This window comes from Petaurus breviceps, unplaced genomic scaffold (assembly GCF_028583685.1).
Source record: "Petaurus breviceps papuanus isolate PSGF00001 unplaced genomic scaffold, PetGlider_PUasm1.0 175, whole genome shotgun sequence".
Taxonomy (NCBI): Eukaryota; Metazoa; Chordata; class Mammalia; order Diprotodontia; family Petauridae; genus Petaurus; species Petaurus breviceps.
The window spans coordinates 54,510,188-54,526,320 of NW_027185764.1; the positions used below are offsets into that span (position 1 = coordinate 54,510,188).

Consider the following 16,133-nt stretch of genomic DNA (forward strand, 5'->3'; position numbering starts at 1 on the left):
AGTTCAAGAATATCATGGGAATCAATGAAAAATATATTTAAAAAGGCAGTCTAGAATTTCCAGATTTCAAATTATATTACAATGTGGTAATCATTAAAATAATCTGGTATTTGCTAAGAAATAGAATGGTGGATATAAATACTTTCATACCCTTTGATCCAGCAATACCACTCCTAGGGTTATATCCCAAAGAGATCATAGAAATGGGAGAAAGACCCATATGTACAAAAATGTTTATAGCAGCTCTTTTTGTTGTGGCAAAGAATTGGAAATTAAGAGGGTGCCCATCAATTGGGGAATGGCTGAACAAGTTGTGGTATATGCATGTTATGGAATACTATTGCGCCATCAGAAACGGGGAGCAGGCGGTCTTCATATTTACCTGGAGAGGCTTAAAAGAACTGATGCTGAGTGAGAAGAGTAGAACCAGGAGGAATTTGTACACAATTACAGACACAACGTATGTGTGATGACCAACTTTGATAGACTGGACTCTTCTCAACAATACAGGGATATAAGTCAATCCAAAAGACGCATGATGGAGAGAAAAACGTGCATCCAGAGAAAGAACTAGAAAGAACTAAATTTGTATCCAAGTGGAAGCAAAATACCTGATCTTTTTAGTTCTCTTATTTGATTTTATGTCCTCTTTACCATTTTTCATTCCAGCTGGTACAATCCATCCTTATAACCTGACCATTGTATAATGCGAAAGTATTTACAGATCCTATCCTTGATAATAAGCCGCCATGGGGGGGGGGGAGGAGGGAGGAGGACAAAATGTGAAATTCAAGGAATTGTGGAATTGAATCCTGTAAACTAAAAGGAAACAAACAAATTAATAAATTAAAGTTTAAAAAAAAAAAGAAATAGAATGGTGGATCAGTGGAATAGATTAGATACACAACATACAGGAATGAAATGACCATAGTATTCCAGTGCTTGAAAAATACAAAATCCAAGATTTTAGGATCAGAACTTAAAATATGAAAAAAACTGCTAGCAAAACTACAAAGCAGTTTGGCAGAAATTAGGCTTAGACCAACATCTCATACCATATGCCAATATAAGATCAAAATAGATAAATGATTTAGACATAAAGGGTGAAAGCATAAGTAAATTAAGGGAACAGAGAAAAATGTACCTGTCATATCTATGGATAAGGGAAGGGGGTTTTGTCCAAACAAGAAAGAAGGAATTACATGACGTTTACTTTTTTGATTTTGAAGATACTTTTGATTACATTAAGTTAAAAAGCTTTTGCACAAACACAATCAACGTAGCAAAGATTAGAAGGCAAGGAGGACACTGGGAAAACTTTTTACAGCAAATTTCTCTGATAAAGACCTCATTTTTCAAATAAATAAAGAATGTAGTGGGGTGGCTAGGTGGCACAGTGAATAGAGCACTGGCCCTAGAGTCAGGAACCTAAGTTCAAGTCTATTTGCCACTGTCAAGGATGACATCTAGCACAAAGTACAAACTGAAGAGGAATTTACTTTAAATGGTAAAGTCCTCCTGGTGCATTGTTTGTGAATTTCTTTGTGCTAATTGTATCACTTCTGGAAACACTGCAGCATCTTTTAAAAGATGTCATTAGAGTTTAGTCTAAAAACCCATACAGGAAACAAAAAAATCAATCAAATGAAAAAAATCCTTATAGTCCAGATGATAAGTGTTGGATAGTTAACCCAAAGCTTTCTCTCACTAGTGCATAGAACTTTGACTGACATGCAAATGAACAACAGGATGGACACAGAATTTGAAAAAAAAAAAGGGGGGGGTGGAGTGGGGAATCTAGTTGGACTTTTTTTTCTTTTTTAAAGCAATTGGGGTTAAGTAACTTGCCCAAGGTTACACAGCATTTTTTTGTGGGGGTGTTAAGTGTCTGAGGCCAGAACCGATCCCAGGTCCTCCCGACTCTGGGGCCGGCATTCTACTCCCTATGCCACATAACTGCCCCCAAGTTGGACTTCTTTATCCAGGGAAATTCAGTTCTTTTAATGACCTCAAGATTGTCTCTGAAACAAAGGTTTATCCTTGTAACACTAAAATATGCCTGTATGTCCTAGAAAAAGAATTTTTATTTATTACTCATAGGGCAATGAAGAGGTCTGTGAGAAAAATGAAGAGTTATATACATATTCTAAGCAAATAGTATAAAGGACATCATCAAAAGTATGTACAAATGGACAAAGAAATGAGGCAGTGATACAATGAAAATTAAGGTTAACCAATGGATAGACCAGTGTCCATGTAATGTAAGGAGATAATGATGAAGAGCCAGCACCACTGTTGGGCCCTTTGTGGGAGATTTATGGCAAGACATAAACTGGAACTGCAGAGGATAAGCAAGAGTAGAGTGCACTGCAATCTGTATCGCTAGAGGGTACGAGTACCCACATCTATTAGATCATAGTTCCATGAACTATTAAAGAGACTAAATAAATCTAACAGCCCTGTGAGTTGACTTAAAACATGAAAAATAAGAACAATTACAACTGTTGTTGTTGTTCAGTTGTGTTCAACTCTTTGTGCCCCAATTTGGGGCTTTCTTGGCAAACATACTCAAGTAGTAGTTGGCCATTTCCTTTTCTAGCTCATTTTACAGATGAAAAAAACGAAGGTAAACACGGTTAAGTGACTTGCCCAGGGTCACACAGCTAGTGTCTGAGTACAGATTTGAACTCAGAAAGATGAGTCTTCCTGACTTCCAATTACAATATAAGTTCATTAATTTAGAAATCACGAATCTAAAATTTCTGGTAATTCAAATATTCTACATTACTCCTAAGTAAAATTTCAGAGCTAAATGTCACAAATTAAAAATTTTATGGCATATTATGAAGTAATGTTGACCTTTTCTGACCACAGCAACTAATGAAAATAGATTGTGAATCCATGATATCATTGGTATAGTGAGTTCCAGAAATTCCCTCTACCTAATACAAAATGGCAACTGTGCTGCACTTACCTGTCCTAAAGATTTGCCTGGGAGTCTGAAAGGCTTGGGTACTTACGTAAGACCACAAAGTCAGTTTGTGGCAGAGGTTAGACTTGAACCCAAGTCACCCTGACTCCAGGAAAGCCAGCTCTTTATCTACTATCCCATTCCAAGTCATAAAGCAGACAAAAATGCACAATGGTGGGGTGGCTAGGTGGTACAGTGAATAGAGCACCGGCCCTGGAGTTAGGAGGATCCGAGTTCAAATCTGGCCTCAGACACTTAATACAAAACTAGCCATGTGACCTTCGGCAAGTCACTTAACCCCAATTGCCCTACCTTCCCCCCTCCAAAAAGAAAAAAATATATACAATGGTTCTTAGTCCTATGTAGCTGTCTTCTGTTAACAATATGGTACCAGAACTCAGTGGACTCATGGAAAAGAGGCAGAAGGTACTAACAAAAACATTTTTAAAATCAACTAACAACATTAATTGTTGGGAATCTAAATATGTAACAATCTATAAATTATTACCACTACAAGAGGAATAAAACCATTTATCTATGAACTAATTAACATTCTTTGTCAAAAATAAAAAGATGGTGTAAATGATTACCAGGTAAATAGAAGGAGAGCTCACAGGGTAACCATGGAGAGAATAAAAAAGAGGCTTCATTGTATAGCCAAAGGTAACAAGAAAACATTTTGTGGCACACTTGCTTATCTTGCCTTAAAGTGACTTATTCCCTCTGGTCCACCTTCTAAGAGTGAGGTCTTTACTACAGTCATGTGTACTACTAAACAGAGGTAAACTTCAGCTTGTACAATGAAGGGGACATTCCAGGGGGAACCTACATGGCAGTGACTATGGTTACTTAATGTGCAATCGTTCAGATAAAGGACTAAGTAGTTATGCATTAAAGGCAGCTACACTGCAATGGATAGAGTACAGGGCTTGGAGTCTAAAGACCTGAGATCAAATTTCACCTCAGATTTACTAGCTGTATGACCTTGGGAAAGTGACCTAACCTCTGTTTGCCTCATTTTCCTAAATGAAGATAAGGCTTGCTGTAAGGATCAAATGAAATAATATTTGTAAAGTGCTTAGCATCCAAGTTTGGCACAAAATAGGCACTAGAAAAACGTTAGCTATTATTATTAAGAGGGAGTCATCAAGTAATGATAAAGTCTATGATGATTTCATCAATCAAGCATCCAGGATAGGAAAAAAAATTGCCCATAAGCTTCAGCAATAAAAACTGTATAACATTGAAAGATCCAGGAGGAAAGAAATAAATCTTCAGTATAAGAATTGTAAAGAGAGAGTTATCAAGGTTAAAGTTTCACAATAATATCACATGATATTATTGAAAGCCACAGAAATTTATTTTGCCTATTCAGTTATAGTATTGTTTAAGTTTGGGAATATAAAGTTAGCTTTGCTGCCACAGTTCCTCATGAAGCAAACCCACAAAGAACTAGGGAAGTGGCTCAGTCACTTGCTACCTGTATGACCCTGAGCAGGTCATAATCTTTCTGGGCTTCAGTTTCTTCATTTGTAAAATCTAAGGGTTCAACTAGATGATCACCCTAAATAAATAATGCTACGAGTCTTCATCCTATAGAATGAGGACACTTTGTTATGACTAGCAGTAGATATCAATTCTCAAAATAATCAATCATAACCAAACAGACCACTAGGAAGATATTTCTGAATGACTCATCAAAATTCATTGTGGAAGATAAAGTAGAAGTTCTATATAATTTAATATCACAGTGCAAAAGTTGACATGGAAGAACTGGGAAAACTATGGTGGAAAATATGACTGGGGATCAAGGAATGAGGTTTATAGATTACTCATATGTCTCATGCTTGTATTTATCAAAAAGTGAAGAATCAGAGGGAAGTAATAATGCTCATTTAAAAAAAAAAAAGAAAAAAATTATTACCTTAAGTCAAAAAACAACTTTTGTTACAAACATGATATTCATTTCTGAATTACCTATGTATAATCAGATCTCCAGGTGGTGAATGGAAACAAAAAGTTGGTAGAAACAAAGTCTACCAGCCATATATATCTTCAATATCTTTTATACTACATTTACAGGTCATGGGTAAGAGTGGCATCATTAGGTATGAATATACAGACATCTATATGTATGTACACCTTGGTGGTGGAAGGGATATTCATACTAATAATTTAAGATTTGATCAAAATATAAATATTAAGGCCTAAAATTTCATTAATTTATCTAATTATGTAGATTATTACTGTCTTCCTTGCCTATTGACGATCCTCATATCCAGATTATATTCGATTGCCAGATATATCTTAAACAATAGTTCTGATTAGGCCACTGTTCTAAACAAAAAGCAGTAACTGGTAATTCCCCAAAATGGTATATCAATACTTAAAAAGACCAGTGGTCCAGCTTGAGTGCCCATGGGTTGTGCCTAGGATGGTGAAGAAAGGTACAAACAGAAGAAAGATTAAAATATGAAGGAAAAAAGCCACAAATGAAGTTAGATACAGGTGGTAGTTGAGTTTCTGGGAAGCTAACCTAAATGGATTCAGGAATTAGAAGACATTCATGGAGTCAGAAAAACCAGGAATAGGAAAGTGATTGACATCAGTTAAGTAGAAGTTTCTGTTTGTGCCTATGTGCATGTACCCCTTTCCTTTCCTGTTACCTGGTGAGTCAACTCTGACACTTTCTTTTCTGTAAAGAAGCTTCCATTTTAGTTTGGTAAGGCAGTTTTTGCTGTTTTTCTTTTAAAGGGTTAGTGGAAATTTGGATAGGTTCAGGTTACAACTGATATAAATTGCTGCTTCTTGACTAACTCTGACTTGAGTTTAGTCAAGACAGCCTCTTTCTCTAGCAATCTATGAAATGTGCTTTGGAAACTGTCATTGTATTTAACACCTAAGTGAATTATAAAACCTAGGAACTGCTTTAGATCTTTGACAGTAGTAGGTATATCACCACTTCAAGATAACTTCCATTGATGAGACAATATTTATCTTCTTCTCCAAGAAGTAAACTATGCTCTCTAGCCCCATGCAGACTATTTGGGTATACTATTAAGGTATGCTATTAAAGTACACCACATTACCCTGAGGTCCAGCGGGTCTTGAAAAATGTGGTTCAGCTGGGTGTGGTGACACACGCCTGTAATCCCTGCTACTGGGAAGGCTGAGGCTGGTGGACCACTTGAGCTCCGAAGTTCTGAGCTGCAGTATGGGTAAAGCTGATCAGGAGTTAGCACTAAGTCCAGTACCATTATGGTGAACCCCCAGGAGCACAGGGAGCACCAGGATGCTTTTAAGGAGGGGTGCACCGGCCCAGGTCGGAAACGGAGCAGGTCAAAGCTTCCGTGCCGATCAGCAGTGGGATCAGGCCCCTGAGTAGTTGCTGCACTTCCAGCCTGGGCGAGATAGGGAGACCCAGTCTCAGAAAGAAAAAAAAAGAAAGAAAAGAAAAAAAGAAAACAAAGGAAAGAAAAAGAAAAGAAAGAAAAAGAAATAGAAAAAAATGTGGTTCATATATCTCTGGGAAAACACAATTACATTGCATGGCCCCAAAATCATGAGAACACACAGTTTTGGGCTGCCTTTTTTTTTTTAGTGTTCACAAAGTTAGGAGTGGGAATCCAGATCTGCTCTTTAATTAGTATAGGGAATTCATACTATACAAACTTCCCCAATAAACCCGATCTGCAACTGTAGGTAACTTAGAATTGCAAATAATTTCCTTGGTAAATTAAGTGACTTTCTAAGCAGTAACATAGCCAGAATGGGTAAAAGCAGAGACTTGAACCTAGAGTCTGGAAGACTCTTAAGACTAGTTTCCAGGAACTATTCTCATTCTACATTTATGGAAGACTAATTTCCACCCATCTTCTTCCTAAATCCTTGTCAGATTATAGGTCTCCAAAGTATCAGCTTGGAAATAAAGTAAACTGTACTCATGGGGATAAGACAATGGGAATTAATAAGAGGTGGTAGTCACTTAAGATGACTGTTCAGACAACAAAATTCATGACAAGAGCATAAGACTCTACTACCCCACCCCCCATACAAACAAGACAAAAACAGTTTGGGGAGGTCAAATGACAGATGAAGCCTTTGTATAAATCTCCCTATATGAATCCAGGGGGCCTCAGTTTCTGAACCCATAAATGTTTAGATGTGGTCTGCTGGATTAGGACCACCTAAGGCTTGATCAATGGTACAGTACAACGGTCAGAGAGGAAGTGGTATTTATGACTACTGAACTGACAATGTCCTTAAGGTTATCAGGATGAAAGTTTTGTATCAACAGGAAAGCTAAAGTTGGCTGGTCACTATATCACCCCAGCTACTTTAGTGTTAAGGAGATGTTTTGAACCTCAACTGCTGGTCCAGTTATATTAAACCAGTCATTTAATTTCTAGAAATAGAGAATCAGAAGAGGTTAGTTAACATCCAGGGAAATGAGATCAGTATAATATGCTCCTTCTAAGGGATTCACTCTCATGAGTCTGGCCTGCAGAAGCTGGTTCTTAATGAGTTCACTGACTGGTTTAGTCTTCCTTTCCTCATATAGTGTGACTAGTACATAAGTTAAAGTTCCCTCACACATCCTAGTATTACAGCAATCTACTCTAGTTCTATTATCTATTCTTCTATGCCAAAACTTGCTAGTTTGGTCATCCACAGAGATGGTCATCCCTGTTCTGCTGGCCCCCACCCCTGCTGCCCCAAATAAGTACTCCAATTCCTTGTTCAAGATCTCTTATCTTTCCATCTCTCCATATGCCTTATTCTTCTTTAACTCATGATTCAATCTCACTGTATTACTTACTGTCATGGGTACCACCCTTCCATTCATCCAGGTTTGGAACCTTAGTGTCATCTTGAACTTCCCTCTCTTACTCAACTGACATAATCAATTTTGCCAAATTTTGTGACCCCTTTCCCTAAAACATCTCTCAAATAAATACACCTTCTGTTTACAAAGTCACCCTCATTCAAATCCTCATCACCTCTTGCCTGGACTAGTGCAATAGCTTTCTAATTATACTCCCTTACTTAAGTCTCTCCCCATCCTAACAAAGATGTCAAAGCTATTTTCCCAAAGTATAGCTATGACCATGTCATGAACATCCTACTTCACTGTCTCACTCAGTGAACTCCCATGGCTTCTTGTCTACTCTAGGATAAAATTTAAATGTTTTCTTCCTACCTTTCCAGTCTTATTACACTTTATTATCCTCTCCAACCTCTGCTTCTCTTCATCACATCTTGGAGACTTTACATGCCTGTCTCCTGTGTCTGGAGTGCTCATCTTCCTAATCTCTGCTTCTTAGAATTTCTGGCTTCCTTAAAATTTAAGTGACACCTCAGGAGGCTTCTCCCAGTCTTTTCAGCTGCTACTCTTCCCTCTAAGACTATTTTTTTTTTCCCATCTAATCTGTAATCTTCTAGTTTGTACCAGTTTAGGTATAATTTATCACACCAAGTAGAATATAATCTCCTTGATAGCAGGGAATATTTTTTTTTCTTTGTATAACCAATGCTTAGCATAGTGTTAACAACAGAGTAAGCATTTAATAAATGCTTGCTGATTCATCTGTGGCCCTAAGAAAAGTCTATTTGAGGTTCTCTGTCAATAGTTTACTCATTTTCCCACTATCTATAGAACCAAGACATTTACCGAAAGAGTAAGCTAAGATGTGTCCATACATTTCAAAGTACAGAAACTGAACTTCTGTACTATATTAGATCTAATTGCCTAGGGTGAACCATGACTAGGCCTGAGATTCATGGTCTCCTGGAATATCTGATGGCCTTGTGGCAAGAAGCCATGGAGCAGAGGCAGCAGACTCCTGAGAAAAGCCTCAACATGGGTAAACTGATGACTTAGAACTGCTAAGTGGTCAATTAAGTTATGAGGACTAATTCTTAATGGATAGCATGAATAGTCCTTTTAAGAAATTCTCAGTAAGGATGGGCTGAGGGGAATTCTGAGCCAGGACATTAAAGAAATATGTTGCTTGCCATCACCAACCACAGGTGATAGATCTTTAGTTAGCACCATTCCATAAGAAGGCAGTCTATAAAAAGTACCTCCATGGGGAGGCTAGGTGGCACAGTAAGAGTGCCAGCCCTGGAGTAGAGAGGACCCGGGATCTGTTCTGGCCTTAGATACTTAACACCCACACAAAAAAACTGGCCGTGTAACCTTGGGCAAGTTACTTAACCCCAATTGCCTTAAAAAGGACCTCCATTTCCTCTCCTCTCACTCTCTCCTTAACTTTCTATAGCCTAGCTTTTGACCACATCATTCACCTGAAACTGTTATCTCCAAAATTAGTAGCTATCTCCTAATTACCAAACCTAATAGCTTTCTTCCTTCATTTCTCCCCCTTCTTGATCTTCCAGCAGCCTGTGACTCACCCTCTTCTCTTTAATAATCTCTTTTCTGTAGATTTCCAATAACACTACTCTCTCCTGATTTTCCTGCTACATCCGACTATTCCTTCTTCTTCTGACTAATCCTTTCCCGGATCTTCACCTAGGTCATAGTCACTAGACTGCTCTTTCCTGAGCACTCTTTTTTTCTATACTGCTTCCATTGGTGATTTCATCAGTTCCCATGGAATCAATTATAACCTCTACGGTGATGACTGTCAAATCAACTTATCTAGCTGTAACACCTCCACTGACCTCCATGCTTGCATCTCCAGCAGCCTACTGGACATCTTGAGCTAAATGTTTAATAGAGTGTGTCTTTTTTCTCTTTTTTTCTCTCCCCCCATCCCCGTATCTAATCTGTTGCTAAGGCCTGTTGATTTTACCTCTGTAGCATCTTTTGCATATGCCCCCTTCTCTCCTACAATGCCACCTCTCTGGTACAGGCCTTCACTCCCTCATGCCTGGACTATTGGTCCTCACACCTGCTACTTGATTTTCCTGCTACAAGTCTCTCCCTCCTCAAGCCCATCCCTCCTTCACTCAGCTATCAAAGTGATATTCTTACAGTGAAGGGCAGACCACATCACATGCCAACTCCAACGGATCCATTATCACCCAGCAGATCAAATATGAATCTTCAGACGTCCTAAACTCTTCCTGACTATCTCCCTCCTTTATCAGCGTTCTAGCCATCTTCTACTTCAGACCCCTCACAGACTCATCGCCATTCCATCTCCAACTCTAGTAACTTTTACTGGCTGTCCCCCATGGAAGGCTCTCTCCTCTCATTTCCACCTCTTGGCTTCCTGTAAGCCTTTGCTACAACCCTATCTACTAGAGAAAACCTTTCCAATTCCTCTTAACTTTAGTGCCTTCTTTTGAATGCTTATTTCTAAATTATCCTGTGTGTAGTTCATTTGTACATAATTATTCCCAGTTAGTCAGCATTTATTAAGTGCTTACTATGTGCCAGGCGTGTTAAGCTCTACCCATTATTCTGTGAATTCTTTCCACGTAGGGATTTTTACCTTTCTTTGTATCAGAGTACCTGGTACATAATAGATGCTTAAATAATATTTATGAACTGGCTAACTAGAAGTTTCCATTCACTAAAAAATGCATGGAAGGCCTGCCTAAGCTCCTGAATGAAAGCTTACTACCACTGAAGAGATTCAAGTAGATCCTGGTTCATCATTTAACAGAAACGTTGTAGAAGGGATTCTTTTCAGCAATGGGTTCTAGGGGTGGGGAAACCGTGGCCCTCTAGGTCAAGTGTGGTTCTTTGACTGAATCCAAACTTCAAAGAAAACATTTCCTTAATAAAAGGATTTTTTTCTATAAAACTTAGACTCAGTCAAAGGGCTGCACTTGAGGACCTAGATGGCCACATGTAGCGTAGAGGCAGAAGGTTGCCCACCCCTGGAGATATTCAATAGGCGATCTCTAAAGACTTTTATAATTTTGAACTGGTTATTCTTGGTTAAGTACAAGGTCACCTATTAGATGGCATATTCCAACCACTGCGAGGCTACAAAAGCAAAGCTGACAGTCTGTCCACAATTTCTGTGCATATAATGTCCACAAACAATTTGCTGTTGGCCACAATTCTAAGAAATGCAGAACACTGACTTGAAACTTTTCATGTGATCTTATTACATTGATAAAGAATGACTGAATGGTTTCTACCTGCTTGCATATTCATTTATATCACTCTTATAGGAAGAAGGTCACATCCTAGATTTGAGAATGTTAGCTTAATGGTATCTCTTTCTATATGGAATTAATTGCAATACTTTAATTTCCTTTACTGTTTAGTTCACTGAATAAATAATATGTCAACAATAACATATTTTGAGCTAACATGACATTTAAAAAATTTTTTCAACTATAATTTTTATCAAAAGTACTCAGTACTTGTATATATGATCTGTACATTTAAATGAGATTAGAAAGCATATTCACCATCGTTTGGTCTCCTGATCTTTCTTCTTATAATTGTCTAATTTTTTCATTCCTTTCACATTCTGTTGTTTTAAGGTTTCTTCAGTCTCCCAAGTGTTATGGATATGGGACCATCCTTTCCATTTAATTAAATACTGGATCTCTCCTGGTTCCTTAGTTTTTTCATATCCAGCATTGGGGTCACCATCTGCCTCAACTGCATAGATGGTTGTAGTAGCACCAGTTGCTGAAAACAAAAATAAGGTTAATTTTATTATTTTTACCATGTTATTAAGTATATTGCTACCCATGTGTATGTATATGAGTACTTGTGTATATGCATTCATGAGTACATAACAACAAAAGGACTAAGTAACCCTCTCATGGCTTAAGACAGCTGTTTTGGACTTTAAATTAAATTAAAAATTCAGTCAAGAATTTATTTTTAAAATATTTACTTCCTTATTTAAAAAAAAAGCTGTTTAAGTGAGTAATTATATCAATAACATAGAATCAAAATGAATGATATAAATTCAACCTCTGAAAATAATTTTTAAACTTTTACAGCACATATATTTACATCAGGATGATATGGACAATTACAAGTATGCAGCAAGTTATTTATATCAAATGATAACTTTCATTTTTCCAGGCATCAATCAGAATGTGACTTTTTAGTGACTATTCAACTTTCCAGGCCATTTCAAATGACAGTTATAAAATCTCACAAGGTCCAAATCACAGTAAGAAAATTTTTCTCAGCTTAACTTATAAATACCAAATAGTACTTCTAGATTTCTTCTTTCAAGTATCTGAACTCTTACTTTTTTTTTGCTTTTAATATCAACAAAAGTGTTAAAGCTATATCTCAAGATAAAAATAATACTGTTATCTTACATTTGAATAGTGAAAAATAATAAACCAAATCTTGGAAAAATTCAGGTGAAAGAAATCTCAATGTTGAAATTACCTATCTGATAACATTTCATATTTACAGAAAACTCAAATAACTTCATAATTTTAAAACTTAATTGATCTCAACATATGAAGTTCAGAGTGTGATAGTATTCTCTTTTACAAAGACTACTCAATAAAATGAAGTACTTTCCTTAGGCAAATACCAAACCATTAAACAGTTAAGGACAGGAAGATATTTGTCAATGTGATTTCAACTAAAGAATGTGAAGAATATAGTGAATTATTCACTGGAGTAAAACTATATCCAAGAAAACAAGATTTGAATTATTCCTCCTTATAGTCTGTGCTAAAGTTGAGTAAATAAATAAAAATACCTCCTTTTCTTCCAATCCTACTGTCCATAAACCTTTCTATTGTCTCAAATTCATCTTCTTCAGGTTGAGGAACATCTTCTCCACAAACCTCCAATAAATCATCTGAATCTGTTTTCATTTCTTCATCTTCCTTATAACTAACATTGACAGTTGCCTGGCGACGAGAACCTCTTTTATCATAATCATCATCATCTTCTTCAGATGAATCAATCTGTCTCTTCTTCTGTCCAGAGATCTTCTTTCCATTTTTTGCTTTAGTTCTATGCAAGGAAAAATAAAATGCTTGCTTTAAAGACATTCTGAAGAATTGTACAGCAATTGAAAGCTCATATGGCAAAGAGGAACAAGTGCAGGCCTTAGAGTTAGGAAACTTGGGTTCAAGTCCTGTCTTTGATAAATACTTGGTAGATGACCATACAACTAAGATAGTTACAGAAGATAATAATTTGCCCCTCACTGGAGAGGTTCCAAAACAGGAGTTCACTGAATCAATGAAATCAAAGGTCTAGATCACTACCCCCAAAAAAGGCTTAACCCTAAGTGCAAAATATCTATATATAGAGGAATCACTATCCCTGACAACTGAAGATTCTTTATATGTTATCAAATAAGAGAATACTGATTTTTACCTGATTTGAGGTTTCCTGCTTTTGACTTTATTTTTTGGCTCATAGTCAGATTCACTTTCATCACAACTGCTTTTTTCTCTTTCTTCTTCAGATTCAGAATCTGAACCCGTCTGGGAGGGAGATCCTGACCCTGACATCTGCCAATCTTCACTGCATATGTTAAAGAAATAATCACTGTTAGTGTTCAGGTTTTTAAATGACCATATGTATGCTACTATCAGTCATAAACTACACTTGTCTTACTTAAATATATTTTCTGTACTTCAATGAATCTTATAATGATATGTTTTTAAAATGAAGCATAAAAAGAAGATACAAAATTTATAAAATTAGCCAAACAGCAAGTAGGTTGATAAAGAAAATGCCACTATTTCCAGACTAACTCAGTATTAGAAATATCTTTCATCCCCAAATTCTAACATACAATTTAATTATGCCAACATCTGTTAAATTACTACTTTATGCAAGGTACTGAAGATATAAAACCAGATGTAATATAAAACCTACTTCTCAAAGAGCAAAGAAACTAAGCTCCTGTAGACAATATTTTCACCTGAATTTCCCAAATAATTTTATACTGGAGGCAAGTTATGTATTTATATCTTTCATTTTTTATTTACTAACCTAAGGACACATTTTTATTTTCTTAAACTATGAACAAAATATATGTAGCTGATTACTATGTGTGTCTTTTATTTTTCTAATTTAATTTGGAATTTGAATATTTTGGGTTTCCCTGATTTGGTATTCTAATGATGACATAAGTTAGATTTAAAGTTAATATGTGCTAATGCCTCTTTATAGAGTCAAACATATTTTTATTAAATATAGAGCTATACAGATGTTTAAAAAAAATGAAACATTTCTATCACGATACTGGTGGTTCTACTCAAGTCTAGGAAATACCCTGATTACAATATCTTAAGTCTCTTTTTAACTCTGTATTTACTAGTTATCTCCCCTAATAAGTTAATGACATCTTGGAAATGATCTTTAAGCTAACTCTGATACCACTCATACATATACTATTTTCAACTTGTATTACCATAGAAAAAAGGTACTATGTGTCAATAACTATTCACCCTCTTCTCCCCTAACATTTTCCCTTAAATTACTCTTCATATTATTTTCTCAAGTAACCCATTAAGAAACTCACTTAGGAATGCTGCACATCACTACATATTTTTTTCTAAAACATAATTGAACCCTAAGTTCTCTTCTAGCCCTGAGTATTATGATTATAACCAGCAAACTAAAATATCAAATTTATATGCCTCTTCATATATATTTGTGAACACTCTATGCTATGTGCTACAATAGCCTTAAATGCTAAACATTTTCTTAATAAGTTAGGCATAGTTTCTCACTGAAAATAAACTATCAATATTTTTGAAGGGAAGGGAAAAGAAGGGAAAGGATTAAGCATTTAGTACCTATTACGTCCCAGGTACCATACTAAGTGTTTTACATATATCTTCTTATTTGAGACTCACAACAACCCTGAGAGATAGATGTTGTAATTATCCCCAATTTACAGTTGAAAAAAATAAACACAGATTAACTGACTTGCCTGGGATCACACAGTTTTTAAGTGTCTGAGGCTGCATCTCAACCCAGGTCTTCCTCATTCCAGGCCCAGCACTCTACCTTCTGAGCCACCTACCTGTCCCAGCTAGGGGCAAAAATCAGTAAGCTCTCTAGTCATGGGTGTAATGGAGAAAAGAAAATAAAACTCATTGATATTACTATTTTCCACTGATAGGCCAAAAGTGTGTTTTGTAAGAAAAAATAAAGGAAGAAAAGGGCAAAAAAAAAAACTACAGAAAGAAGTGAATATGGTGGATGCTAAATGCTTAAATAATACTCTAAGTCACAAGCCATCTAACTATTCTAGAGTTTCTTGCTTTTAACTCATAGTTAGCAGTTTAGAAAAACATAATATTGTAAGTAGGACACTACTGTATTTCAAAGACTATTCAAATGACCACTAAGATCCCTTCTACCAACAGGCTGAAGCTACAATACAGCTCCATTTCCTCCAGAGATAAGTTGAATAATCATGACCTTAATGACTTCACATGCCCTTACCACCTTTATGAGGCAGTGTAGTGTACTGAAAAAGGATGCTGGTGTACATAATAGTATCTTTCACGTAGAAAAGTATTTTTAGATTTGTTAGATTTGTTCTACTTTGCCCCAGAGGTTAAAATCAGGTACAAAAAGTAGAAGTTCTAAAGAGGCAAAATTAGGCTTCATACAAGGAAAAACTTTCTTCTAACATTTAGAGCTAGCCAAAGATAAAATGGGCCACCTTTATAGGTAGTGGGATCCTCTTCACTGAAAGTCCTCAAGCAAAGACTTGATGAAAACTTCCTGGCTCTTGTTCAGGTATGAATTATACTAGATGGCCCTGGAGGTTTCTTCCAATTTTGTTATTCAATATAAATAAATTTCCATTATTATTATTGTCACTGTTGATGAGCAACATTTCTTAAACTGTAGGTAGAGACTCATATAAGGTTGTGAGGAAGTTCTGAAGGGGTTCCAAAGATCAGGAAGTTAGTTATCTAAACAGATGAACAGAAAGGAATAAACCTTCATGTCATCTAAATAACACTCCTTTCCCTCTAGTTGTTAAGATTCCTGGGAAAGTATGACAAAAAAAAGAATGAATAACTTATTAGTTTGAGGTGGATAGCAGTGGTGGAATGAAATGGAGAGAGCTGCAGAAACCCTCAGAGGTAGCCATGGGAGAAAAGAATATAAGAACTAATAATTGTTTAAACTATCTTAACTGCCAATATGAATCAAAGGCTATTTTCACACACACACACACACACACACACACACACACACACACACACACAC

At 36.3% G+C, this 16,133-nt stretch overlaps 1 protein-coding gene across 4 annotated transcripts in view; it reads right to left on the reverse strand.

Annotated features, from left to right (window-relative positions):
• Positions 1–16,133, reverse strand: part of CHD1 (chromodomain helicase DNA binding protein 1) — a 133,616-nt gene that overhangs the window by 75,468 nt on the left and 42,015 nt on the right. For all 4 annotated transcript variants that reach the window (XM_069085166.1, XM_069085165.1, XM_069085168.1 and 1 more), the window contains exons 6-8: positions 13,266–13,415; positions 12,637–12,896; positions 11,366–11,591 (exon numbers count right to left, since the gene is read on the reverse strand). In XM_069085166.1, the coding sequence (XP_068941267.1) occupies positions 11,366–11,591; positions 12,637–12,896; positions 13,266–13,415 (636 nt within the window). The remainder of the gene's footprint in view (positions 1–11,365; positions 11,592–12,636; positions 12,897–13,265; positions 13,416–16,133) is intronic.